At 60.1% G+C, this 24,064-nt stretch overlaps 3 protein-coding genes across 5 annotated transcripts in view; 2 read left to right on the plus strand and 1 right to left on the minus strand.

The window, feature by feature from the left end:
• Positions 1-1,855, plus strand: part of ASIC3 (acid sensing ion channel subunit 3) — a 5,932-nt gene extending 4,077 nt beyond the window's left edge. The window contains exons 5-12 of the mRNA XM_046670015.1: positions 5-217; positions 325-381; positions 484-631; positions 883-974; positions 1,068-1,147; positions 1,245-1,316; positions 1,505-1,563; positions 1,705-1,855. Of these exons, the coding sequence (XP_046525971.1) occupies positions 5-217; positions 325-381; positions 484-631; positions 883-974; positions 1,068-1,147; positions 1,245-1,316; positions 1,505-1,563; positions 1,705-1,783 (800 nt within the window). The 3' untranslated portion in view covers positions 1,784-1,855. The remainder of the gene's footprint in view (positions 1-4; positions 218-324; positions 382-483; positions 632-882; positions 975-1,067; positions 1,148-1,244; positions 1,317-1,504; positions 1,564-1,704) is intronic.
• Positions 1,856-3,037: 1,182 nt separating this feature from the next.
• Positions 3,038-7,166, minus strand: CDK5 (cyclin dependent kinase 5). Its single transcript, XM_046669847.1, has 12 exons — positions 7,057-7,166; positions 6,299-6,387; positions 6,140-6,207; positions 5,946-6,006; positions 5,793-5,849; positions 4,995-5,090; positions 4,752-4,826; positions 4,507-4,603; positions 4,256-4,325; positions 3,599-3,659; positions 3,408-3,488; positions 3,038-3,302 (listed from the first exon to the last, which is right to left on the minus strand). Exons 1-12 carry the CDS (start codon positions 7,091-7,093, stop codon positions 3,216-3,218), a joined length of 879 nt encoding a protein of 292 aa, XP_046525803.1. The 5' UTR covers positions 7,094-7,166; the 3' UTR covers positions 3,038-3,215.
• Positions 7,167-8,918: 1,752 nt separating this feature from the next.
• SLC4A2 (solute carrier family 4 member 2) lies at positions 8,919-24,059 on the plus strand. 3 transcript variants are annotated; one of them, XM_046669273.1, is made up of 23 exons: positions 8,919-9,083; positions 11,322-11,435; positions 13,361-13,526; positions 13,683-13,924; positions 14,006-14,124; positions 15,677-15,909; positions 16,000-16,142; positions 17,167-17,347; positions 18,698-18,833; positions 18,919-19,084; positions 19,218-19,332; positions 19,446-19,630; positions 19,746-19,971; positions 20,125-20,340; positions 20,426-20,574; positions 20,710-20,904; positions 21,526-21,780; positions 21,892-21,981; positions 22,173-22,339; positions 22,730-22,983; positions 23,082-23,251; positions 23,532-23,705; positions 23,813-24,059. In XM_046669273.1, exons 2-23 carry the CDS (start codon positions 11,385-11,387, stop codon positions 23,891-23,893), a joined length of 3,714 nt encoding a protein of 1,237 aa, XP_046525229.1. In that variant the 5' UTR covers positions 8,919-9,083; positions 11,322-11,384; the 3' UTR covers positions 23,894-24,059. The 3 variants fall into 3 exon arrangements, with proteins under 3 accessions (XP_046525229.1, XP_046525230.1, XP_046525231.1); XM_046669274.1 differs by lacking the exons at positions 8,919-9,083; positions 11,322-11,435 and adding an exon at positions 11,992-12,076; XM_046669275.1 differs by lacking the exons at positions 8,919-9,083; positions 11,322-11,435; positions 13,361-13,526; positions 13,683-13,924; positions 14,006-14,124 and adding an exon at positions 14,685-14,902.
• Positions 24,060-24,064: the final 5 nt, after the last annotated feature.

Below are 24,064 nucleotides of genomic sequence, written 5' to 3' on the forward strand. Positions count from 1 at the left end.
CCAATCTCTCTACAGCTGAGCTTCCTGCCACCGCCCTGGGGCGACTGCAGCTCCGAAACTCTGGACCCCGACTTTGAGTCGGAACCCGCTGGTCCCCTGGATCCCCCCAGACCCAACCCAGGCCCCAGCCCTCCCTACAGTCTAATGGGGTGTCGCCTGGCCTGCGAGACCCGCTACGTGGCTCGGAAATGTGGCTGCCGAATGATGCATATGCCTGGTAAGGGGCTGGGAGAGCGGAGGAGGAGGGCGGCGGGAGGGAGGCACCGGGGTGGGTGGGTGCCTGGGGATCCTCTCCTGAAACGTTCTCCTCCCCCTACACCCCAGGCGGCGCGCCGGTGTGCAGCCCCCAGCAGTACAAGGACTGTGCTAATCCGGCGCTGGGTAAGGGGCAGACCTCCCCTGCATCCCGTCCCCACCCCGCTCGGCCTGAGCCTCCGACCCCGCCCGGCCGGCGGCGCTAACCCGGGTGACTGTGGCCCACAGACGCCATGCTGAGGAAGGACGCGTGCGCCTGCCCCAACCCGTGCACCAGCACGCGCTACGCCAAGGAGCTCTCCATGGTGCGGATCCCAAGCCGCGCCGCCGCCCGCTACCTGGCCCGGAAATACAACCGCAGCGAGGCCTACATCGCGTGAGCGGGGCTGGGCCGGGAGGCGGGGCGGGCGGAGCGGCGCCCTCCTCCGGGCCGAGCCTTTGGGCGCACGCCCTGCTGGGCAAGGTGCTTAACCTTTCTGATGCCGTCTCTTCTGCAAATGGGGGCGGCGATGCCCCTCCTAGGGCTGTTGAAAGGAGTCAGAGACCAGAGAACGCGCACCTGTTTCCTGCTAGCAGCCGGCACCAGAGGGTGTCCAGCGAACTTTCCTGGCCTCTCTTTTCCTCCAGGGAGAACGTGCTGGTGCTGGACATCTTCTTTGAGGCCCTCAACTATGAGACAGTGGAGCAGAAGAAGGCCTATGAAGTTTCGGAGCTGCTCGGTGTGTGGGTGTTCATGCGCGCTCGCGCAGGGCACCCCCAGGGTGTGGGCAGAGCAAGTGGCTGTGAGCTGACTGGTGATTCTGTCTCTGCAGGCGACATTGGGGGCCAGATGGGGCTGTTCATTGGGGCCAGCCTGCTCACCATCCTTGAGATCCTGGACTACCTCTGTGAGGTGGGCCCAGGCCCCAGCTGGGGGAGGGGGAAGGAATCTATCCACAGGATCCAGGAGAAGGTGCGCGCTGGCCACCTGCCCCAATGCTTGCCCCCAGGTGTTCCGAGACAAGGTCCTGGGATACTTCTGGAACCGAAAGCGCTCCCAAAGGCACTCCAGCACCAATCTGGTAACAGCCCCGTCTTCCTCCCCAGCATCTCCACCGTGGGTGCTCTGCCCCTCCCCATGGAGCCTAGAACACCATCCCTACCCAGCTGAGAAGAAAATAGAGTAGTGGGTGAGGGGCGTGCAGTAACCTTGACTGGTCCCTAGGGGGAGGACCCCTCCCCTCCTTTGACCCTCTCCTTCCTCCCACAGCTTCAGGAAGGGCTGGGCAGCCATCGAACCCAAGTTCCCCACCTCAGCCTGGGCCCCAGGTAACGAAATGGCTCCCTAAGGTCAAGGGAGGAGGGGCAAGTCTGGCAGAGGGTGAAGTTCAGGTCCAGGAGGGCAGGGGCAGGAACAGGGCAGTGGGTGCGAGGCCTCCTGTCCCAGTGCTGTGGTCTGTGTCTCACCAGGCCTCCCACCCCGCCCTGTGCTGTCACCAAGACTTTCTCTGCCTCCCACCGCACCTGCTACCTCGTCACACGGCTCTAGACCCTGTGACTGTGTCTTCAGGGCTGCACCTTGGCATCTTGGACATGCCCAGCCTGCACATGTCTTTGCCATCTTCACCCCAAATAAAATTCTAGTGCATCAGTCTCAGCTGTTCTTCCTACAGGCAGTCTAGTCAGGATAAGGTCAGCCCTACTCAGGCACAAGATGACCTGCCAGCCATCTTACAGTGGACATGGTGTCTGAAATGTGGGCTGGGTCCCAGTTAACCACCAGAAATCTCTCTGGGAGAGAAGAGGAGTAAGAGGGCATCAGTCATTTGAACCTCAGTGTGAATGAGTTCATCAGACTCTCAGAGAGAACGGAGCCCAAAGCCAGGTGTGCAGGCAGAGAGAAGTCAGGGGTAGGACAATCACATTTGGGGTACTATAACGGAATAGCTGGAAGAAGCCTCTGACCCAGAGCCTGGCAAGAAGTCGGGGAACAGACAGGGAGAAGACACACCAATGCTCACTCCCAAGGACACAAGCTGTTGTCCTGCCTTAGATCACGACTCTTCTTCTCATGTTGGGACCAAGCGCCAGCACACCACCTGTCTCTATGGAACAGCTTTTGCTTTTCCAACTTCCCCACAAGAGCTGAAGGCCCCAGCTTGACAAGGTGGAGGGAGGCCCTTCCTTCCCACTCCTGCCAGTAAGGACACGCCCAGGCCACCCCAGCCACAGCCCATTTTCCCTGCTCTCTCTGTACCCAAAATATTGGAAAACTGACAAATAAGGGAGCAGGGGAGGGGATGTTCCTGATCTAACCACATTTTTGGGGCTTTCCTGTCCCAGCCTGCAGGCCTGCATATGGGGGGATGAGGAGAGAAGGGACAGGGTGGGCACATGTGTGATATGGAGAACCACAGGAAAGGCCTGGCCCTTTTCTCCTCATTCAGCAGAAGCCCATCCTTGCTCTCAGACACCTGCAGCCTAACCCACCAGGGCTGTGTCTGGGCCTCCTAAGCAGAGGGGGAAAGGGGTGTGTCCCAGTGCATTAAGACATATGGAGACAGCACTGCCCCTGAGCCCAGCCATAAGGGGTGGGGGTTACAGCCTACAGCTCCCAGCCTCAGGCCACTTAGAGTAGTGGAGCAAGGACCAGACACTTGGGCTGTGTCTGAGCTGGAAGCAGGGTTGTAGAGAGCAGTAAGGTGGAGCAGAGCCCCCCAGCCCACCCTGTCTCAGAGCCCCCCACCCAGGCTCACCCCGACCCAGAGCCACTCTACCACCACATCAGCCAGGCTGTGGGAAAGGAGCCAGTTTATGAAATTAAATAAAGTCCACGGAGGGAGAGAACACGGCTCAAGCCCCTCCCTGCGCCGGGCCCAGCACAGCTGGAGCTCAGCACACTGGCAGCCCTGCTTTCCCTCCCCTCCCGGGAAGGGGCTTAAATAGGCCAGGCCGCAGCCTGGCGGCTGGGGTCCTGGAGCCTAGGGGGGGCAGAAGTCGGAGAAGTAGGGGTGCTGCAGGGCCTCTTCTGCGGAGATGCGCTGGACGGGGTTACACTTCAGGAGGTTCTGGGGCAGGGAAGAAAGGCATGGCAGGTTCTGGCTGGGTCGGCCACCCACAGCTGACCTCTGGAAAAGTGTCCCAACCTCCCCCTCTACCCTGCCCTTGGTCACCTGCAGCAGGTCCCTCCCTGTGGCATTGAGCTTGGGTACGACGTTCACCAGGGACGTTGTGGCCGGGTACATCGGGTAGGGCTGTGGAGGGCAGGGAAAATCAGACCAGGGGGTTTGAGGCATGGAGGCTGCTATGGCTGTGAAATAAAAGGGACCACTGATGAACTAGGACCTCCCATTTCCCACCGCACCTTATAGTCTGGCAGCTTGGTCATGGCGGGCCACTGCTCCTCAGTCGGTGTCCCCAGCAGCGTGTCCACGGGGTCAAGGATCACTCAGGTGGAAAGGGGCAGGGTGAGGGGCTCTCCCCTTCCTGGGGCAATTCCTCATACTCACCCCTACCCTCCTCACTTCATCCCCCAGCTAACGACAGAAGCAGGCCCCAGCATGTGCGACTCTCCTCTTTAGTCCCAGCTGCATGTTTACTGCAGGCCACTAAACCACCCTTTACAGATGCTAACTGCTTTGACCTAAAGCCTGATGTCCGTGGTCCTGATGAAGTGGTCGGCCTTCCCCTACTCCCACAAATCATCCTCCTGCTCCTTTTGGCTCCTTCATCCTAAGGATTCCCCTCTCAGCTGGAGGAGCATCCTCTTGGCTTCTTCCCCCAATGAGCCCTCCTTACCTACAAGTCACACGTTCTCCAGCTGGCAGTATGCATCTGCACTGTGACACCCAGCAGTGTCCACCACCCTCTGTGCCCCGTCCATCTGCTCACTCTTGGGGGAAGCCCTGCAGCAGCCCCATCCCGGCCCAGCTCGTCACCACTGTCTCTCCCTGCACTCGAAGCTCCATGGGCTTGTTACTCCCCCTCTGGAGGGCTGGGGCGAAGGGAAACAGAAGGATATCGGAAGATCCTCTTCAACTGGTCATCTACATCGTTGCCAGGGAAAAGCGGCCGCCCCGCATTGGCCAGCTCTGAGAGAAAGAGGAGGGGGTGAGAGATGACACATAAAGCACCCCTCACTCCCACGGCACACTCTGTGCCTTCCTCCCCATCCCCAAGGGCCTTACTCCCTGCCCCAGGGGGGACCCTTCAGACACTATTTGTCAACTCAAATGGGAGAGAAAATGCCTCTGCAGACCCCCAGCATGTCACCTGCAAAGATGCAGCCGGCTGACCACATGTCGATGGACGTGGAGTACAGCTTGGCCCCAAAGAGGACATCCGGTGGGCGGTACCACAGCGTGACCACCTGGAGAAGACCCCACCCACAGGGACCCCCTACTTAGAGGGCTGGGGAGGAGGAGGCTCATAGAGGAAAGGAAAATACTGTTTGGGGACTGAGAGATTCTCACTGGGGACTCCCTCCCTCACCCCCATAACCTAGCCCCCCAGCTCACCTCAGCTGAGTAACAGCGAACAGGGATCCCAAAGGCTCGAGCCAACCCGAAATCAGCCAATTTCAGCTCCCCGTTCTGAGGTAGATGGGAAGGGACATGGAAAGGGGCTTTTCAACAGTCTCAGGGCAGGCCCGCGCTCCCGCCTTCCAGCCCCGCGCTCCCGCCTTCCAGCCCCGCTCCCCTAATCGCTCCCTGGCCCTTGGCTCCAGCCTCCCCAGCACCCGCCTTCTCCCCAAGACGTACTCTGTTTATGAGTAGGTTCTGGGGCTTTAGGTCCCTGTGCAGCACGTTGCGACTGTGACAGAATCCCAGGCCCTTTAGCAGCTGGAAGAGGAATGACTGGGGGAGGGGCAGGGAGGAGAGTGTCAGACCCTCTGGATGGGAAGCTGCGCCCAGCAGTGGCCCATGCTCCCCTCTTCACTTCTGCTTTGCCTGGAACCCACCAGTCTTTCAGCACCAAGCTCAGTGCGACATCACTCAGTCACTATGGAGCACCTACTCTGTATTGTGCTAGGTATTAGACTCAACAGTGAACAGGGGCCCTGGTCCCTACTTTTCTGAAACTTACAGCTTAGTGGGCCCTCCTACCTTCCCAGCCCACACTGACCTCTCCCCGACCTGGCCTCATTTGAACACACACAATATAACCTCAACATATATATTGTGCTGTATTAGTATTCAGCACTTGTTTTCCCTGGAACCTGGGACAAAGCACTTGGTCTTGGGCCTAGAATAGTGCCTGGCACACAGCAAGGCCTTCAATAAGCATGTGTTCAATGAATGGACATAACTCTTTGAGTTTCATTTTCTCATCTCTCAAGTGTAAATCGTATCTCATTGACATCAGAGCATTACTGGCAGGTCAAAGTGATCATGTGAAAATGATTGCTAAGATGGAGGCTCCTGGAGAGCAGAAACAGGTTTTCTCAATTGCCGACACCCCAGAGTGTCTGTGTTCTGGGCCTGAATTTGGTGCTCAAAGAGTAGGTACGCTGAATATAGACTGCAACCCCAGCTTCAATGAGTCACCAGGCCCCTCACCTTCACAATTTCAGGATCTAGGTCACCATTGCAGCTGTCAAAGTACTTCTTGAGGTCCTGAAAAGGGATGGGGGTGGGGTAATGGGACAGAGTTTAAGCTCAGTCTGGGCCCTATACCCTCCCAAGGCTGCTATCCCCCAAACCCCCTTTCACCTGGTCACAGAACTCAAAAACCAAAGTCAGCTTCTTGTCGCTATGCAGGACGTCATGAAGCCTAGGGAGAAGGGAGGGCTCAGCCAGGCAGGTCCACAGGTTTGCGCCTATTATCCCACTATCAGCCCATCTCTGCAGTCCCCACCTCCTCCAACTGACCACACAGGGAAGGAGAACCCTGCCCGTCTACACACCTGACGATGTTCTTGTGCTTCAGCTCTTTGAGTAGGCAGATTTCCCGAAGGGCAGAACTCGGCACTCCCTACACGTGGGAGGGGGCCAGGTGGGCAAAGTCACATCCCACCCAACCTAGGCCGTCAACCCCCTCCCTCGCCCCAATGCTCCAGTCCTACCTCATCATCGTCATCCAGCCTCACCCGTTTCAGAGCCACGATCTCATGGGTCTCTCGGTTTTTGGCCTTGAACACTGTTCCATAGGTGCCTAGAGGAAGGAGGTCAGGGTGAGGGAAAGGATGGGGCACCCTTCCCATCCCACGAAGCCCCTCCAGGGAGGGGAGGCAGCTCCTCCAGGGAGGGGAGGCAACGTGGGAATGTGTTATTTCTGACACCTGGAGGAGTAAGGGAAGAGATTCAGGGTGAAGGCCTGGTGTGGAAGAGCTTTGTGAGAAGGGATGTGGCAGAGAAGGTGCTTGCAGATGCTCAAGGATGTTTGCAGCAGGTTGAGGCTGCGGCTGCCAGGGTAGGAGATCTATAAAGGCAGCGCTTGGAGAGGGTCTGGAAATAGTGAGCAGGGGCCTGGGAAGAAATGCGGGCCGGCAGGAATGATGAGGTTGGAGGTCTGCAGGGAGCACTCAGGCTGGGGGTGGGTGAGGTTCTGCAGGTGGTGCTGAGGCTGGGCTAGGAAGTGCAGGAAGTGCTAAGGTCGCAGCTAGGCCTACAGGGAGTACTAAGGTTGGGAGAGGGTGTCCGCGGGAAATGCTAACGGGGAGGGTTGGTGTATGCACGGAGGGCTGAGCTCGGGGCCAAGGCTGCAGCCAGTGCTGAGGTCGGAGTCTGTGGGTATTGCTGACGGTAAAGGAGCCAGGGCTGCAAGGAATGTTGAATAGTCTGCAGAAGAAGATCTTGAAGGAATATCTCGTGGTCCCATTACCTTCCCCAATCTTCTCCAGTTTCTCGTATTTCTGCATCGCGGCGGCCGCGGGGACCCCTGCGGGCCCTCGGTTCTGAGACTCCAGCCCCGGCGTTGCAGAGGAGGCGGCACCCCAGCCTCCGGCCCTGCCCCGCCCTCCTCCTTGCGCATGGGCTTCTGGGGCTTGTAGTCCAAGGAAGCCCTGGTTTCCCAGTTATGCCAGGGGCCTTAGGCAACAAGAAGACCACAATCCCCAGCAGGCTGCGCTCAGGCTCTCTGCAGTACTCGACTCCTGGGACTCGGGTTCGACAGAGGAGGCAACTCTGGACTTCAAGTCCCAGGAAGCATCTCGTGTCCGCTTTCCGGGCGTCCCCCGCCGTAGCGCCGCGGCTCCCAGGGTGCTCCGCTCTTGTTATTCCTTTTTGTGATCACAACTTTCTTTTGAAAAGGGCCTTTCCGGGACTAGACATTCCAGAATGCAGCCGGGGTGGGGGTGGGGCGCTCTCTGGGGTTTGGGGTTAGACGGCCTATATCGCGGGCCGGGGTGGCCTGGCTCTGACCCAGTTGATGAAGTTGAGGTCCCAGCGACCTCCTGACAGTCTCAGCACGGGTTTCCACCTCTCCCCAGGCCATGTGGTGACCCCAGGATTGATTGAGGAATGGCTCCGAGCCATGTCTGGCTGACGATGACTTCACAGGGACCAGCTGACCACAGGGCTGGGAAGAGAGGCACGTGCCCCAGTTGAGACTGGATTTAAGATAAGCCAGAGACCTCTCTCTCCTCTGGGCCCCGTTTGTCGACTCGGAGCCCACCCGACTCTAGCTGCTCGCTACACTCTGACATCCCGAGGCAAGCTGGCTGAAGCACTCCCATATCAGTCTCCAGAGCCCTGGCCCTCTGGAGTCAGCCAGGGTGTGGCCGAGGGTTGGCAGGTTGGTTACTGCCCTCAACAGACAGAAGCACAGACAGATGCTACACTTGCAGCAGCCTTGACCTCATCCCTTAAGGAACTGATTATAGATTTTCTTGCGCTGCTCTCTAATTGTCTCATGATTGCATTCTTGAGGGCTGTGAACTGGACGAAAACGGCTCCAAACAGCACTGCTCAGCGCCAGAACCAGAGTTGGTGCTAAACATTTAATTAACTTATTTGTATCTGAATGTTTCTGCATACACAATGCTGTGCTTCACCCGGGGGCAGCCTAAAGAAAAGAAGCGAAAAGTATATTCTTTATCTGGAAGAATTTATAGTTGAGTTGAGAAAACCAGAACTACACACAGAGATCCTTAAATGACAGGTGATGGCTATGAATAGTGTTGCAGGAGGGAGGTCACTACAGGGAATCTCTCCGAGGCATAAGTTCCTTCCGAAAAAGTCTAGGTTACTTCAGGGTCATGGGCATCCAGCCTCAGCCGTCATCACCCCTCTCGCTCCCGGATCCCCGTCCCCCAGGCAGACAGGGGCTTTCCTGGAGGCACTGGGGATTACTGGGGGGAGGGGGAGGGAGGTCGGGCGCAAGAGAATCTTGACTCTGATGCATTTATATTTCAACTTCCTCCGCGCCGAATTTCCCAATCATCTTTGTGCCTCCGTTTTCCTGCCTGGGATCCCCAGCGTGAGGAGTGCTCCTTTCCGCCCAGAGGCGCCTAATGGGGCCACGAGAAGGTGTCCCCGGGGCGCCTGAGTCCCGTGCGAGGAAGCCCGGGACCGTGGCCTCGCGGGGCCGGGCCGCGGGACGGCAGAGTGGCCTCCCCAAACCAAGGCTCCGGGCGTCGGGTCTGGCAGTGCCTAGACGCGCGCCTCCGCCCCTGGGTCTCGGCCCCCGCTCCCTCCTCCCACTGGGCGGGGCCGCGCACGGTGCGCCGGGGGGCGCGCACGCAGGGGGCGGGCCTGCCTGCGGCGCGGGGGAAAGTTGAGTTGGGAGAAGTTGGGAGTGGCGGGGGCGCGCCCCGAGGTGGGCACCCGGGAGTCGTCAGGAGCGCGCGAGGACGTCGGAGAAGGGGCAGGGACCCAGAGACCCCGGCGCACGAAGTCCAGAGCAAGCGGGTAAGCGGAGAGGTGGCGGTGGGGGAGGGCCAGGGCCGCGGAGGGAGGAAGGGAGGGGGAAGGAAAGGGGGGAACTCGGGACTCGGAGCAGGGAGGGAGTGGAAGTGGAGGAAAGGGCGGAGACTGGGGCGCAGGGAAGCCAGGTCTTGGGGAGAAGGATGGAGAGGCGAGCAGAGTGCTGATCGGAGCGGGATCCGGGGTCTGCTTCTTAGAGTTCCCTAAAGCGAGGGTGCCGCGCCCCCTGCCACCAGGAGGGGGTAGTCTCAAAGAGGCGCGGCCGGCCCTCCCAACTCCTGGACGGGCTCCAGACGACACCCTCCCCTGCTACCCCCTACTTTATCCTTCAGGCCTGTCCTGGGCGCCCAGCCTGGGGGTTGCCCAGGGGCTCCACCTCCCAACCTCGGAGGTTGGGAGGCGGAGCCGGAAAGGGGGGGTGGCGGGTCAGGTCAGGACAAGGGGTCAGGCAAAAGAGGGAGCAGCTGGGTGGGGATGGGAAAGACGATTCGGGAGAGTTGGACCTGACTCTTGGGGGGCTGGCTTGTCTGGGTGGGGAGTTCCATGCTGGTAGGGGAGGCGGCACCTCCAGAAATCCACAGACCACTTTATCCTTTTCCCTCGGCCCCCTACCCCCACCAACCCCACATCGAAGAGTCGTGGAATTTGCGAATTCACTTGGGGAGTGGTTAATGCTCAAGTGGGGGTCCGGGGTGCTAATCCTTTGGGCAGGGGGAGAGATGCTAATCCTCCGGGCCGGTCGGGGCTGGTCCCCGGAATGTGCCCCCACCCCGGATTATCGGCACCGATGGTCTGGACAGAAGCTGCTTTGTATTCTGGGACGGCGGGGGAGGGGGGCACAGGAGGCGGGAGGTGGAGGAGCACATTGAGGGCACAGCCTGGAGGTGGGAGTGGGGCACCTGCAGGTGCTCAGGACACTCCTTCCCTGACTGGGGTCCCTCCCCCAGTGCCCCTCTCCCCCACGCCCATCGTGCCCTGGCTGAAGGCCTGCTGCGGGGAGGTGAAGAGAGCAGTCAGCTGAGTTGAGTGCTTGCCAGGAATGTGTTACTTCGGGCTCCCCACCCTGGACTGACCCCCCAGACTTATTTCTGTTTGATCCTATGCTGACCTGTCTTACCCCCGAGTTAGCCCTAAGTCGGGGAATCCCAACCCCCGAACAGCACACTGGGGAGCTTCAGTACTTTTATCTTCGGAGATCCTTGGGTGCACCCCTGCTATGAATGGGTACCCGGATTTGCACTAGTCGGGTTCCCTAACTGCAGCTCTTCTGCTCCCCCACCACATAAGTGGCCTCCCCAGACACCCCTACAGTCATGGTCAGGAGGGCGTCAGCCCTGCCACTCAGATTTTCCTGGTTAGAGGAGGGGAGAACCTCAGGGCAGAACCTCGGGGCTTCTGTGCTCACCCTCCTCCCGGTTCGTCACGTGCCCCTCCCCCATTATAAAGCTCTGCCCTGCCTGTGGGCGCCATCCTCCCTTCCTCCTTCCCAGGGAGTGAGTGGAGTTGGGCTTCTGCCCCTCCCCCAGGGAGCCAGATTCCCGTCCTTCTGGCCTTCATCAGGGGAGGGGGCACCTTGGTGCTCCTCCTCCTACCCTGGGCCTAGTGTCTGCCTGGCCCCCTTGCTTGCCTGTGGGGCTCTCTCCAGAGTTCTTCCTCTCCCTTCCTGCCTCCCCAGTGTCTGCTCCACGGGGTGTCTCGCTCTCCCCAGCACACCCCTCTCTGGTTCAGCCCCCTCTGGTGCCTCCACTCGCTCACTGCTCCTGTTTCTGGCTTGGCTGTCCTTTCCCGCCCTCTCTCCTCTATCCCCCCTCCCTGATCTCTGCTGCTTTCTCTCCAGGTCTGGGCTGTGACTCCTTTCTTGCCTCCTATTTTTTTTTTTTTTGCAGCCTCTCTCCACCTTCTGCTCTCTCGGCTTCATCCTGCTTAGGCCCTTGGCCCTTTTATGCCTCTTCTGCCTCAGTGCTGGCCTCTGTCTTTCTTTGTTCCTCGCTTTTCTTCCTATAAATAACTCTCCTCTTTGCTCTTGCCACCTCTAAGGGCCACTCTAAGGCCCTTCGTAGTCGGGGAGGATCCTGTGCAGCTGGGAGACCCCTCGTGGCCAGCCTCCCGGAAGCCCCGGAGTCCTGTGCTCCCCTGGGCTGTGCTCCCGGGCTGCGCGATGCTGGGACGCCCTCGCCAGCCTGGCCCCACTCTCACGCGGTGATTGGTCCTCTCCCTGCTCAGGTTATGCCGCCGCCTTGTTGCCCTGAAAGCCGCAGCGACAGCGAAAAGGGCTAAGATTTGGCCATGAGCAGCGCCCCCAGGCGCCCTGCCTCGGGCGCGGATTCTTTCCGCACTGTGAGTATTGCCCACCGGTTGGCCTCCCCTCCGTGCTCAGGCGCCCGGGTCAAACAGGGGTTTGTGTGTGTGTGTGTGTGTGTGTGTGTGTGTGTGTAGCGGGTGAAGAGGCTCAGGAGAGAGGGGAGCCTGTGATGGATTTGGGAGGGGCGCTGCCTTCCCTACCCTGGCCTTGCAGGGGGCATAGGGGGGCGGTTCTGGGATGGATATTGGTGGGCCATCAGGGAGCTTCCAGTCTTGGGGAGGGAGTTGAGGCTCTATTTCCTGAAGCCCTGGGTGGTTGTTTAGCCGCACTGAGAGAGGAACTTTGGGGACCCTGGGTCTCTAACCTGGTGACCTCTTCTGACCCAGCCTTAGAGACAGCTGCAGTCCACACCGTGGTTCTGGGCAGACCGGCCCCGCCCCCAGCCCCACGTGCCACCCAGGCCCGCCCCTCCCGGCCCCCACGTGGCCACCACCCCACGTGGCCCCCTCCCGATTTTCCTGGGAAGTCTAATGATTAACCCTGAGTGCCAGAATCAGCCTGTTATTGGTCACTTTGGCCCAGCTGGGCACGTGACCAGGAAGGGGCGCAGACGGTCCCCTCCCCCTCCTTCCCAAGTTCACCCCTGCCCGCCATGGACTTCCTCCTGCGGCCTCAGGTGCGAGGGGTTCGCGACCCCCTCCCCCCACCCTGGGCTAGCTCCCAGCGCTCTCTCGCTTCATCCGCCTTCCACGGCCTTCCTCCGTGTGCTAATTCTGGTGAGAGTGGGGCCAGCGCTTGTGGGGAGCCGGGAGACTGCTGCGGAGATGCGCTGGGAAGAAACAAACCCCTGACACCTGCAGCTGCTTATATCCAGTATCCCCGCCACCCCAGCCGCTCCTGGGCCCACCTCAATGTCTCCCCAAGACCCGCCCTTCTTCCCAGCTCTCTTCCCCTGGCTCTTCCTTGCTCTAGTGGGCTGGCACCTTGGTGGAGGGGGCTCCATACCCCCGCCCTTGGAGATCCCTATGCCCTTCAGGTCCAGAAGCTCTTGAGCAAATATTTGGCGGCGCCTGGAGCTGCCTGGAGCTGCCTGGAGCTGAGACCAGCAGGGGGTGGGTGGGGGGCTGGACCAAGGCCGCTTGGCTGGGCAGCAGGCTGCTTAGCTAGGCTGAGCTCTCCAAAGCGCCACCGCAGTCCCGCTGCTAGCTCCTGCAGTATGACTCAGGTGGGGGGAGTGGGGGTGGGGGAGGGGCGGAGTGGGACTAGGGAGGCGCCGGGGGGCCCTGGGCTGGTGGGGTGCTGCCAAGGTCAGTGAGGGGGCTCTCCTGACCAGGTCCAGGGGCTGGGTTTCAGTTTGCCTGGGACCCAACCCGGATCAGTTAGCTTGGGTGCCTCCAGAAGTTCCTTTTTGGGCTCAGTAGTTGTCCTCGAGCCAGAGAAAGTTTGTTCCCCATCAGCTTTGTGAACTGCCCAGGTCACAAGCACCACCTCGGGGCTGCACATAGGATTCCTGCCGAGCCTTCCAGGGCAGACCCTTTCCACCTGCCCTAGAACTGACTGGAAGGGACACAGCCAGGGTCCAGATAGCCTAGAACCCCAGGGATAGGCTGCTGGGGGGGTCTGAGTCCCCAGCATTTGAGGGGATAGGCTGCGGGGGGGGTCTGAGTCCCCAGCATTTGGGGGGATAGACTGCTGGGGGGGTCTGAGTCCCCAGCATTTGAGGGGATAGACTGCTGGGGGGTCTGAGTCCTCAGCATTTGGGGGGATAGACTGCTGGGGGGGGGTGTGAGTCTCCAGCATTTGGGGGGATAGACTGCTGGGGGGGTCTGAGTGCCCAGCATTTGAGGGGAAGGCTGCTGGGAGGGTACTGGATCTCCAGCACTGGGCAAGGTGGGATTTCAGGGTACAACTCCTGCTGAGCCCCTGTGTGTTCTTTCTCCCCGTTCCTTCTTCCTCACAGCCAGAGCCAGAGATCTTGGGCCCTGCAACAGCTGGGTTCCCCGAGCAGGAGGAAGATGAACTTCACCGCACCCTGGGCGTGGAACGGTTTGAGGAGATCCTACAGGAGGCCGGGTCTCGAGGAGGGGAGGAGCCAGGCCGCAGCTATGGGGAAGAAGACTTTGAATGTGAGGGGGAAACAGGGAGGTGGGATGCAGGGGCTCTGGCTTGACTGTCCAGCAAGAAATGGGCTAGGGGCCTAGTGGGAGGGGCCAGGGCTGGGAGTCAGGATGTAGGGGAGGGAGGCCATGCCTGCCAGCAGCCAGGTCCCCTCCTCCCGGCAGACCACCGCCAGTCTTCCCACCATATCCATCACCCACTGTCCACCCACCTGCCGCCGGACACCCGCCGCCGCAAGACACCCCAGGGCCCGGGACGGAAGTCTCGCAGGCGCCCTGGAGCCTCCCCAACGGGGGAGACCCCCACCATTGAGGAGGGGGAGGAAGATGAGGATGAGGCCAGTGAGGCTGAGGGAGCCCGGGCACCCACCCAACCATCCCCTGCGTCCACACCCTCTTCGGTGCAGGTGAGTGGGGGCAGGGCTCCTGGGGGATGTCTGCAGTGTCCCTGGCCTGGCCTCACCTGCCCACATGGGTCTTTGTTCCAGTTCTTTCTCCAGGAGGATGATGGTGCCGACCGGAAAGCAGAAAGGACCAGTCCGTCTCCCCCTCCACCACTGCCCCACCAGGAGGCAGCTCCCCGGGCCACCAAAGGGGCCCAGACTGGGTAATGTCGCCAGACAGAGTCCTGCCCTGCTTGTGTCACTGAGGTGATGTGGGGGAAAAGCAGAGGCCTCGGGATCAACAGACTGGGGTTCTAGTCCCAGGCCTGTCCCTCAGTAGCTATTTAGGCTAGTAACCACCTCTCTGAGCCCCAGCTTCCCAGCTGGAAACTGAGAATAGAACCTTTCCCACAAAGTGGTTGTAGGGATTAAAAGGTGCTGTGAATTAAGGTTTAGGTATGGTTTAGCCTGACATGGAACAGATGTGCAGTCTAAGCTGCCCCCCACGCCATCCCCCCGACCTGTGGCTTCAGGTGGAGCAGCATCAAGCACTGGATCAGAGACTACACTGGTGACCTCCAGGCACCCCCTGGGGCCCCACGAGTGGAGAAGAATAGGAGACCCCCTCTTGCTCTTGGGGAGCCGCCAATCCACCCTGCTCATCATCTCGTGAAGTGGAACCAGAACAAGTTAACTGTGCCACGTGGCCTGGTTCAGGCACAGTGTCAGTACCAGTGGGTGATTGCAGTCTGGGGCTGTTAGCTAGAGAAGCCTTCCTGGATGAAATCCCTCTGAATGAGGTCTCAAGGTCACTACTACCACGGACCTGCTGTTTTCTGGGTGCCAGGCAGAACGAAGGACTGTGAAGAAGTGAAGGGCACATTGCCCCTCCAGGGCAGGCGCAGACTCGCTGGGGAGATGGGCGGTGCCGGTGGAGCTGAGTCCACAGTGGTCCTCTGCACTGGAGGCGCAGGCCTGCGGGTGGCTGGATGGCTGGAGGAGGTGGGAGAGCCTCAGAGAGAGCATGGCACTGGAAAACTGGGTCAGATTTGTGGGCAAGGGTGTGAGTAGAACCAAGGGGACTGAGGGCAGGTGTAGGAGGAGAAAAGCTGGCAGAGGAAGGACTGGTCTTGGGCAGGGGACACAGGCTTGGAGCTGTGGGAGGTGCTAGATGCTAGAGAGCAGTTTAGAGGGATGTGGCGGGGATCAGGATGCACTGGCAATGGCAGAGAGAAAGGATGCATTCTGGTTTGGGGGATAGGAGCAGAAGTTGGAATCTGGAAGGGACAAGGAGTTCATATTTTCCTTATGACTGGGGAGGGGAAGCTGTCTACAGTCCCAAAGGCCCATTTCTACATACTTTGCTCTGTTTGGTTAGAAACATGGGACCCCATGAACCTCTTGAGTCCAGGGTTAGGGGTGTGCCTGGGAGGGGACGTAGGAGCAAGGGAACCTGTGATGAGCAGGTCCTGCTGGGTGCTTTTCCAGACTTTTCCTCTCCCCACAGCACAGGGGGCTGGCCTCAGCTCTGCTTTGCTGCTGAGTTTGTGTTCTGAGTGACTTGTGTGATTGCTCAGATGGCACAGCCAATGAAGGGTAGAGCCGGATTTAAATGCTGCCGTCTGCTTCCAAAATCCTCACCCTTTCACATCCACACCTGCCAAGAGTGGGCAGCGAGGAGGGATGGGGTCCGCCTCCTGGGTTGCTCTGGCATGGCTCCTGGCCAAGGGGGAGGGGGCCAGCCTTCTCTGGCTCATAGCTGCTCTGTCTGTCCAGAGCCCTGGTGGAAGAGGTGATGGCAGTGGCCAGCGGCACAGCAGGAGGCGATGATGGGGGTGCCTCCGGGCGCCCCCTGACCAAAGCGCAGCCTGGGCACCGCAGCTACAACCTGCAGGAGAGGAGGCGCATTGGAAGCATGACTGGGGCTGAGCAGGCACTGCTGCCCCGGGTCCCCACAGATGAGAGCGAGGCCCAGACGCTCGCCACGGCTGACCTAGACCTGATGAAGAGTGAGTGTTGGGCCTGGGCCAAGCCCAGTGCTGGTGGGAACAGGGGTAAGAGAGAGGAGGAGGCTGACCCTGTCCCCTTGGCCCCCATAGGTCACCGGTTTGAGGATGTTCCTGGGGTACGGCGGCACTTGGTGCGGAAGAATGCCAAAGGGTCTGTGCAGAGTGGCCGGGAAGGGCGAGAGCCTGGCCCCACGCCTCGGGCCCGGCCCCGGGCCCCCCACAAGCCCCATGAGGTACTGTTCTCCCCTCCACGCTCTTCCACTGTCCCCCTACACATTTTCTCCCCACAGCTCCCTCTTCTACCTCTCAGACTAGCAATGATCTCGAGCACCAGAGTTGCCCCCTGTTTGTGCAGGTTGTACACAAAAGTGCAGTGTACACATCTTCAACATTGTTGATTTGGGCCTTATGATTCTGAGTCACATCTTATACACTGTTGATTTCTATATCACGGCCATTTTCTGGCAGCTGGTACTGAGGTGTTTGAGGACCCTTTGGGCTAGCGATGGCTCTGTGGAGCAAAACACTTAATTTTTCAGAATCCAGTCACCTCTGCGCTCATTTGATCCTCCCACAACCTGTGAAGATGACGGCCCAGGTGGCCTGAGCCATAAATCAGCATCAGTGATTGGCCAAGGTCACTCAGTTGCTTCGTGATGCTGTCCATCTTAGGCTCCAGGGCTCTGGTCCTGACCCTTGACCCTTCTGGTGGATTTTCTTTAAACCTTTTATTGAGGTCTAACAGACGTACAGTGCAGTGCACTCTTTTAAGTGTACAGCTCAATGGCTTTTTGCACACGTAAACACCTGGCTACCCTACCTAGATACAGAACATTTGCCGCACGCGGAAAGGTCCTTCATGCCTCCGCCCAGTCAGTACTCTCCGAGGTGACCGTCCTTCTGTCATTCTAACTGGTTGTGCCAGTTCTTGAATGCATGTAGATGCAATCGCACAGAAACCCAGTGTGGGGATACATAGTGACATTCGTTAGGCACTTCCTGTGAGCCATGCGCTGTGCTCAGCGCTTGGTGCACTGTTTCTTTTAACCCCATACCAGCCCTTTGAGGTGGCTCTTGTTGCTCCCATTTACAGATGAGGGAAAGTGAGTCCCATAGTGGTTCGTAACTCTCCCAGACGCCGTGCCTGTGCCCTGTACCATCCAGAGTCACATGTCCCACCCATACAGTGCTCTGGGAGCAGCCCTGGCGGCCGTCCTCTGGCTCTGACCCCACCGTGCCCCCTAATCTCACCCCAAGGTGTTCGTGGAACTGAATGAATTGCTGCTGGACAAAAACCAGGAGCCCCAGTGGCGGGAGACGGCGCGCTGGATCAAGTTTGAGGAGGACGTGGAGGAGGAGACAGAGCGCTGGGGGAAGCCCCACGTGGCCTCCCTGTCCTTCCGCAGCCTCCTGGAGCTCCGCCGGACCCTGGCCCACGGTACCCTGCCCTGCCCTCCTCCCCCGCCATCCTCGCCCCAGGACACTCCCTTTGCCCGGGCCCGGTCTCCGAGGACCACACGGCCCCCAAATTTGTCTTGAGTGACACTGTGTAATGTCACCAGAGCCCAGGAGGGTGCGTCCTGCTCTCGTGATGTCACGCAGCGTGCCGTTCCTCCGGCTCCGTCTTTGGGTGACGCAGGGCGAGATTGACACTCCTGTTTCTTCTTTGGCATTTTCAGCAGGCGGCTTCTCTAAGTGATATTTTCAGATAACTGAAGCTGGTATGTTTTGGATGCTACAATGTTTTTAAACAATTTTGATAGAAAGCTTTCTTGAAATTCTAGAGTTTTCTGGGGAATGTGCTCTAACCTGTAGGGCTGTGCACACTTAACAAAATGACCAAGGCCGCAGGCCTCTCGAGCTGTGTGTGTGATGTTTCCGCTGTTTGCTTGTTTCCTCCTTTCTGCTGGGGAGTCACTCCCAGCTGCTGTCAGAAGGCCTGCTTCTAAGTGGCCGAGGACTGAGAAACCTACTGTCAGAACTGCTCCCACCTCAGAGTAGAGAGGCTCTGAGTGAGGCTTCCGGCTTTGGGCAAGGTGCCGCAGTGGGAGCCCTTCACCGCCAGGCTCTGCGTGCTCTGTTTTGGCTGCTCAGGGGCCTGTGGTTCTGTTTGTTCTTTAGTTCTATGTTCTGAAGGTTGACCTTGACAGAAAAATGACCTGGTGACTTTTGGAAGGACTTTCATTTCTATACGAAACGACAGTGACCAGGGTGAGGGAGGGGAGAGGTCTAGAAAGTCCTGCGAGCAGCTGTGGAACTTGGGGAAGTTGAGGAGCCTGGGGTGGAGGGGACATCTTCAGATGGCTCAAGGCTGCCCTGTGGACAAGGCCACAGACTGGCTGCGTCGTACTCCACAGGGAAGAACTAGGACTCTAGAGTGACGTCAGGGGAGGCGGCATGTGGCTCAATGAGAGGAGGAACTTTCTAATGGCAAAGAGAGGTCCAACCCCAAGTGGGTGGCCTGGAGTGCCTCAGTGAGGCCACGTGTGCCCTGGAAGGGGCGTCTGGGCAGGGCCTGGCCCTGGTAGCCTCTCTGATAGCTGGAGTTTCGCGGCCTCTGCTGAGCCCCACATTACTGGGCAGAGAGGGAGTGGGAAGGAGCAGGTCAGAGAGGACTTGGCCCTCGAGGCTGAGTGGGGCCCAGGCCCTGCTCATACAATTGGAGGCCGCTGCTCATGCCCTGGACTGTGCTGACCTGGCTGCCCCCTTGTCCCTGCTCTCCCTCCCTTCCACCCCAGCGCTGGTTTCTGGCCTGGGAATGAAGGCTCCTCTGCCGTCCTTATTCCAGGGGCCGTGCTCTTGGACCTGGACCAGCAGACCCTACCTGGGGTGGCTCACCAGGTGGTGGAGCAGATGGTCATCTCTGACCAGATCAAGGCCGAGGACAGAGCCAACGTGCTGCGGGCCCTGCTGCTAAAACACAGGTGGGGCCCCACCCACTGCCCCCTGCCTACCTGTCCCCAGCCCTAGCCGTCACCCTCCTTACCTCACTGCCCTCTGCCCCACCAGCCACCCAAGTGACGAGAAGGACTTCTCCTTCCCCCGCAATATCTCGGCTGGCTCCCTGGGCTCCCTGCTGGGGCATCACCATGGCCAGGGAGCCGAGAGTGACCCCCACGTCACCGAGCCTCTCATTGGAGGTGTTCCCGAGACCCGGCTGGAGGTGGAGCGAGAGGTGAGAGGAGATGGTGGCCCTGCCTGGGTTGGTCCCAGCCACCAGAGCTGGTGCAGGACTGCGAGCGACCCCAGCGTGGACATGTAGGGGTGGGGGCCTGGCCAGGCTGAGCTCTGTTCTCCTGCATTCCCAGCGTGAGCTATCACCTCCGGCTCCACCAGCTGGCATCACTCGCTCCAAGTCCAAGCACGAGCTGAAGCTGCTGGAGAAGATCCCCGAGAACGCCGAGGCCACGGTGGTCCTCGTGGGTACGTGGGGTGGGTCTTGGGGGCAGGGGTCCTGGTGCTGGGCCTGCCCAGGGGCTGGGGGCTGGGAGGTGGCCTGTGCCCTGCTCTTGCCCACGATGGCCCCACACCTCCAGGCTGCGTGGAGTTCCTCTCCCGCCCCACCATGGCCTTTGTGCGGCTACGGGAGGCGGTGGAGCTGGATGCAGTGCTGGAGGTGCCTGTGCCCGTGCGCTTCCTCTTCCTGCTCCTGGGCCCCAGCAGCGCCAACATGGACTACCACGAGATCGGCCGCTCCATCTCCACCCTCATGTCGGACAAGGTCAGCCCCTCCCCAGAGCCCACCCGGGACACCCCCCACCAATATCGCCCAGCCCTGCTCCAGGCCCCCTGGCCCCCATCCTATGCCCTTACCAGTCCCAGTCCTGCTTTGGCAGCAATTCCACGAGGCAGCCTACCTGGCAGACGAGCGGGAGGACCTGCTGACCGCCATCAACGCCTTTCTGGACTGCAGCGTGGTGCTGCCGCCCTCGGAGGTGCAGGGCGAGGAGTTGCTGCGATCCGTCGCTCACTTCCAGCGCCAGATGCTCAAGAAGCGGGAGGAGCAGGGCCGGCTGTTGCCCACGGGGGCTGGGCTGGAGCCCAAGTCGGCCCAAGATAAGGGTACGGGACAGTGCAGGCCGGGGGCCAGGACTGGGCTACCTGGGGCGGGGACTTGGGGGGCCGGGTTGGGGGTGGTCTGTGCGTATGTGGAAGAGAGCGGGGTGGGCAGGAAGGGGGCTGCGGCAGGCGCCCTGATAGAGGCCTGGGTTGCAGCGCTCCTGCAGATGGTAGAGGCGGTGGGTGCAGTTGAAGACGATCCCCTTCGGCGGACAGGCCGACCGTTCGGGGGGCTGATACGAGATGTGCGGCGCCGCTATCCCCACTATCTGAGTGACTTCCGAGACGCACTCGACCCCCAGTGCCTGGCTGCCGTCATCTTCATCTACTTTGCGGCCCTGTCTCCTGCTATCACCTTTGGGGGGCTGCTGGGTAAGGAAAGCCTTCAGGTGAGGGTTGGGCGGGGCACGCACAGCGCCCCAGCTGCCAGCTCCTGAGCTGGTTTCTGCCACCCCAGGAGAGAAGACGCAGGACCTGATCGGGGTGTCGGAGCTGATCATGTCCACAGCGCTCCAGGGCGTGGTCTTCTGCCTGCTGGGTGCCCAGCCGCTGCTGGTGATTGGCTTTTCAGGGCCTCTGCTGGTCTTTGAGGAGGCCTTCTTCTCGGTAAGGGTCCACAGGCTCCTCTCCTCCGGGGCTGGCTCCTTCTGCCCAGCTCCAGCTGCCCCTCCTCTTGCCCAAACACTCCCACCCTGTTAGCGCCTCGGCCTTGGCCCTGACTGCCCCCCACCCCTGCTCCAGTTCTGCAGCAGCAATGACCTAGAGTACCTGGTGGGCCGTGTGTGGATCGGCTTCTGGCTGGTGCTCCTGGCCCTGCTCATGGTGGCCTTGGAGGGGAGCTTCCTGGTGCGCTTCGTCTCCCGTTTCACTCAGGAGATCTTCGCCTTCCTCATCTCCCTCATCTTCATCTACGAGACCTTCTACAAGCTGGTGAAGGTGGGCAGGCCCACTGAGAACTGAGCCCGGGGGGTGAGGCCTCGGGACCCGAGGGAGCCAAGGGGCGTCTTACCCCTCTCTTGTTCTGTCTTTTGGGCATGAGGCCAGGCTGGCCCACAGCTCCGCCAGGCCGCAGTCTGAAGCACACAGAGCGCGGGCCAGGTCTTCTTTCTGCTTCCTCCCACTACCCTCCCCGTCGCCCATACACACACCAGGGCTTCTGGTCAATCTTAAAAAACATAGCTTTAATGACAAAGGTAACGTGCTTTTGTTAAAGTGGCAAACAATCCAGAAGTGTAAAAGGGAAGACCCCCCCAAGATGACAGACACGATCACAGTGCAGACATCAGACCCATGTCTGTGTCAGGCTCTGGAGAAGACACGGCCTCACTGTCCTCGCTCCACATCCTGCACCTCCTGGCCTGCTGGAGCCACAGTCCACTGCTGCCCTGACTTAGACCAGCCCCTCTCTTAATTCCCAGTGGCCCCATGCTCACATCTGGCCTCCTTGGTCATTTTCTTAATCAATAAGACAAGCTCCTTGAGGGCAGGGAGGCCTGTCCCCCTCAACGTTGGAAATCTTGCCAGTTTAGTTGATGGAGTCCTTTGTCCTCTCCCCAGATCTTCCAGGAACACCCCCTCCACGGCTGTTCAGTCTCCAACAGCTCTGAGGCAGACAGTGGCGACAATGCCACGTGGGCTGGAACAAGAGCTACGCTGGGCCTGGGAAACGGGAGCTCGGCTGGGCCGGCTGGGCAGGGGAGGCCCCGGGGCCAGCCCAACACAGCCCTGCTGTCGCTGGTGCTCATGGCCGGCACTTTCTTCATCGCCTTCTTCCTGCGCAAATTCAAGAACAGCCGGTTCTTCCCTGGCCGGGTGCGTGGGCTGGAAGGCCAGAGGGAGGCGGGAGCTGGGGTAGGAGGGGGGTGACTCGGAGTCAGGGCTGGAGTGAGACAGGGGCCCTCTAAGCACGGCGCTTGCCCACAGGTACGGCGGGTGATTGGGGACTTTGGGGTGCCCATCGCGATCCTCATCATGGTGCTTGTGGATTACAGTATTGAGGACACCTACACCCAGGTAAGGAGGGGCACGCAGCAGTGAGGAGGTGCCGCCTGGCATTGGACTCTGGCTGTTCCCCTCCAGCCCCCACCCCAGAGCTGCCTCCTAACTGGGCAGACACCAGGCCTTTTCCACAGCATGCCCTCAGTGCAGCTCAGGGCTTTCCTTCCAAGGCCCACTAGCCCCTGTCTCTGCTCTCTGCCCAACAGAAGCTGAGTGTGCCCAGCGGATTCTCGGTGACAGCCCCAGAAAAGCGAGGCTGGGTCATCAACCCCCTGGGGGAGAAGAGCTCCTTCCCCGTGTGGATGATGGTTGCCAGCCTGCTGCCCGCCATCCTGGTCTTCATCCTCATCTTCATGGAGACGCAAATCACCACGTGAGTGGTCCTGGCCAAGGGGGTTGCTGTGTAGACAGGACAACCTTGTACGTGGAGGGGCCAGAGCCCCAGCAAGGCTGGGGAACACAGCTGCATTGGGTGAGGGGAGCCCAGGATGCCAGGCTGGCCGCTGGAGTTGGTTTTGTAGGCAGCAGAAAATCCCACTGATGTTTGCTGGGATGGGCACCAAATGGGACGGGAGCTGTCCTGGAGGGCGGGGAGGGCCGTGCAGATAGGGCTCAGCTCCATGATGGAACTCTTGTCCTGACAGAATGGGCAGGGACCACTAGGGTCCAAAAAGAGACAGAGGCAACTGGCTGGGTGTTCTGGAAAGACACAGGTATCTGCTGAGCCGGGCCCGGGCCTCAGTGAGCGCCTGTCCCTGCCCAGGCTGATCATCTCCAAGAAGGAGCGCATGCTGCAGAAGGGCTCCGGTTTCCACCTGGACCTGCTGCTCATTGTGGCCATGGGTGGCATCTGTGCCCTCTTTGGCCTGCCCTGGTTGGCTGCTGCCACTGTCCGCTCCGTCACTCATGCCAACGCGCTCACTGTCATGAGCAAGGCTGTGGCGCCGGGGGACAAGCCCAAGATCCAGGAAGTCAAAGAGCAGCGGGTGACGGGGCTGCTGGTTGCCCTGCTTGTGGGTATGTTCGCCTCTTGTCCCTGCCCTTCCCGGAGGGGTCTTGGGGCCAGTGGCAGTGGGAGCACTTGGGGCCAACTGTTTGTCCTCCTTCTCCCCCAGGCCTCTCCATAGTTATTGGAGATCTGCTCCGGCAGATACCCCTGGCCGTGCTCTTTGGAATTTTCCTGTACATGGGAGTTACCTCCCTTAACGGGATCCAGTTCTATGAGCGGCTGCACCTGCTGCTCATGCCACCCAAACACCACCCAGATGTCACCTATGTCAAGAAGGTGAGACCCCGCTCAGAAGGGCCCCACGCCTCTGCTCCCTCCTGGTCTGCGTGGGTCACCCTCCTGCCCCTCATCTGCCCCCATTGGTAGCCACCATTCGGTCTGTGCAGACCTGCCTCTGGTAAGCACACAAGAAGGCATTTCCATCCCCACCCCGTGGAGAGGAAAGGGTCATCCATCCTCTGAATGTGGCAGGCCCGGATGGCCCTCCAGGGACAGGGGCCCTCAGGCTAGGGAGAAGCCTGGGCTCACCTGTCTTGTCCCACCCCACTTGCCCCAGGTTCGGACCCTCCGTATGCACCTGTTCACAGCCCTGCAGCTGCTCTGCCTGGCCCTGCTCTGGGCCGTCATGTCCACAGCAGCCTCCCTGGCCTTCCCCTTCATCCTCATCCTCACAGTGCCGCTCCGCATGGTCGTGCTCACCCGCATCTTCACCGAGCGAGAGATGAAATGCGTAAGGCCTCCTGCCCTTCCTCCCCAGCCCCGCCAGCCCCCTCCATGGTCCCTGCCAAGGGTGCTGTGGGTCAGGGTCAACCTTCCTGACTCCATCCTCCCTGACAGCTGGATGCGAATGAGGCGGAGCCGGTGTTTGATGAGCGGGAGGGTGTGGACGAGTACAATGAGATGCCCATGCCTGTGTAGCTGCTGCCTGGACGGACAGCCGAGGGACAGACGGACAGAGGGAACAGGGGCTGGGGGGGGCTCTCCCCATCCCCCTCCCTCCTCATTTTTATTTAAGTGAATAATTTAAAGTCCCCTTACCTCCCCCGCCCTTCCTCCTGCAGTAAAGTGCTTCGGCCCCCACCTATCCCT

The sequence above is a fragment of the Equus quagga genome, chromosome 8 (genome assembly GCF_021613505.1).
Source record: "Equus quagga isolate Etosha38 chromosome 8, UCLA_HA_Equagga_1.0, whole genome shotgun sequence".
Classification (NCBI taxonomy): Eukaryota; Metazoa; Chordata; class Mammalia; order Perissodactyla; family Equidae; genus Equus; species Equus quagga.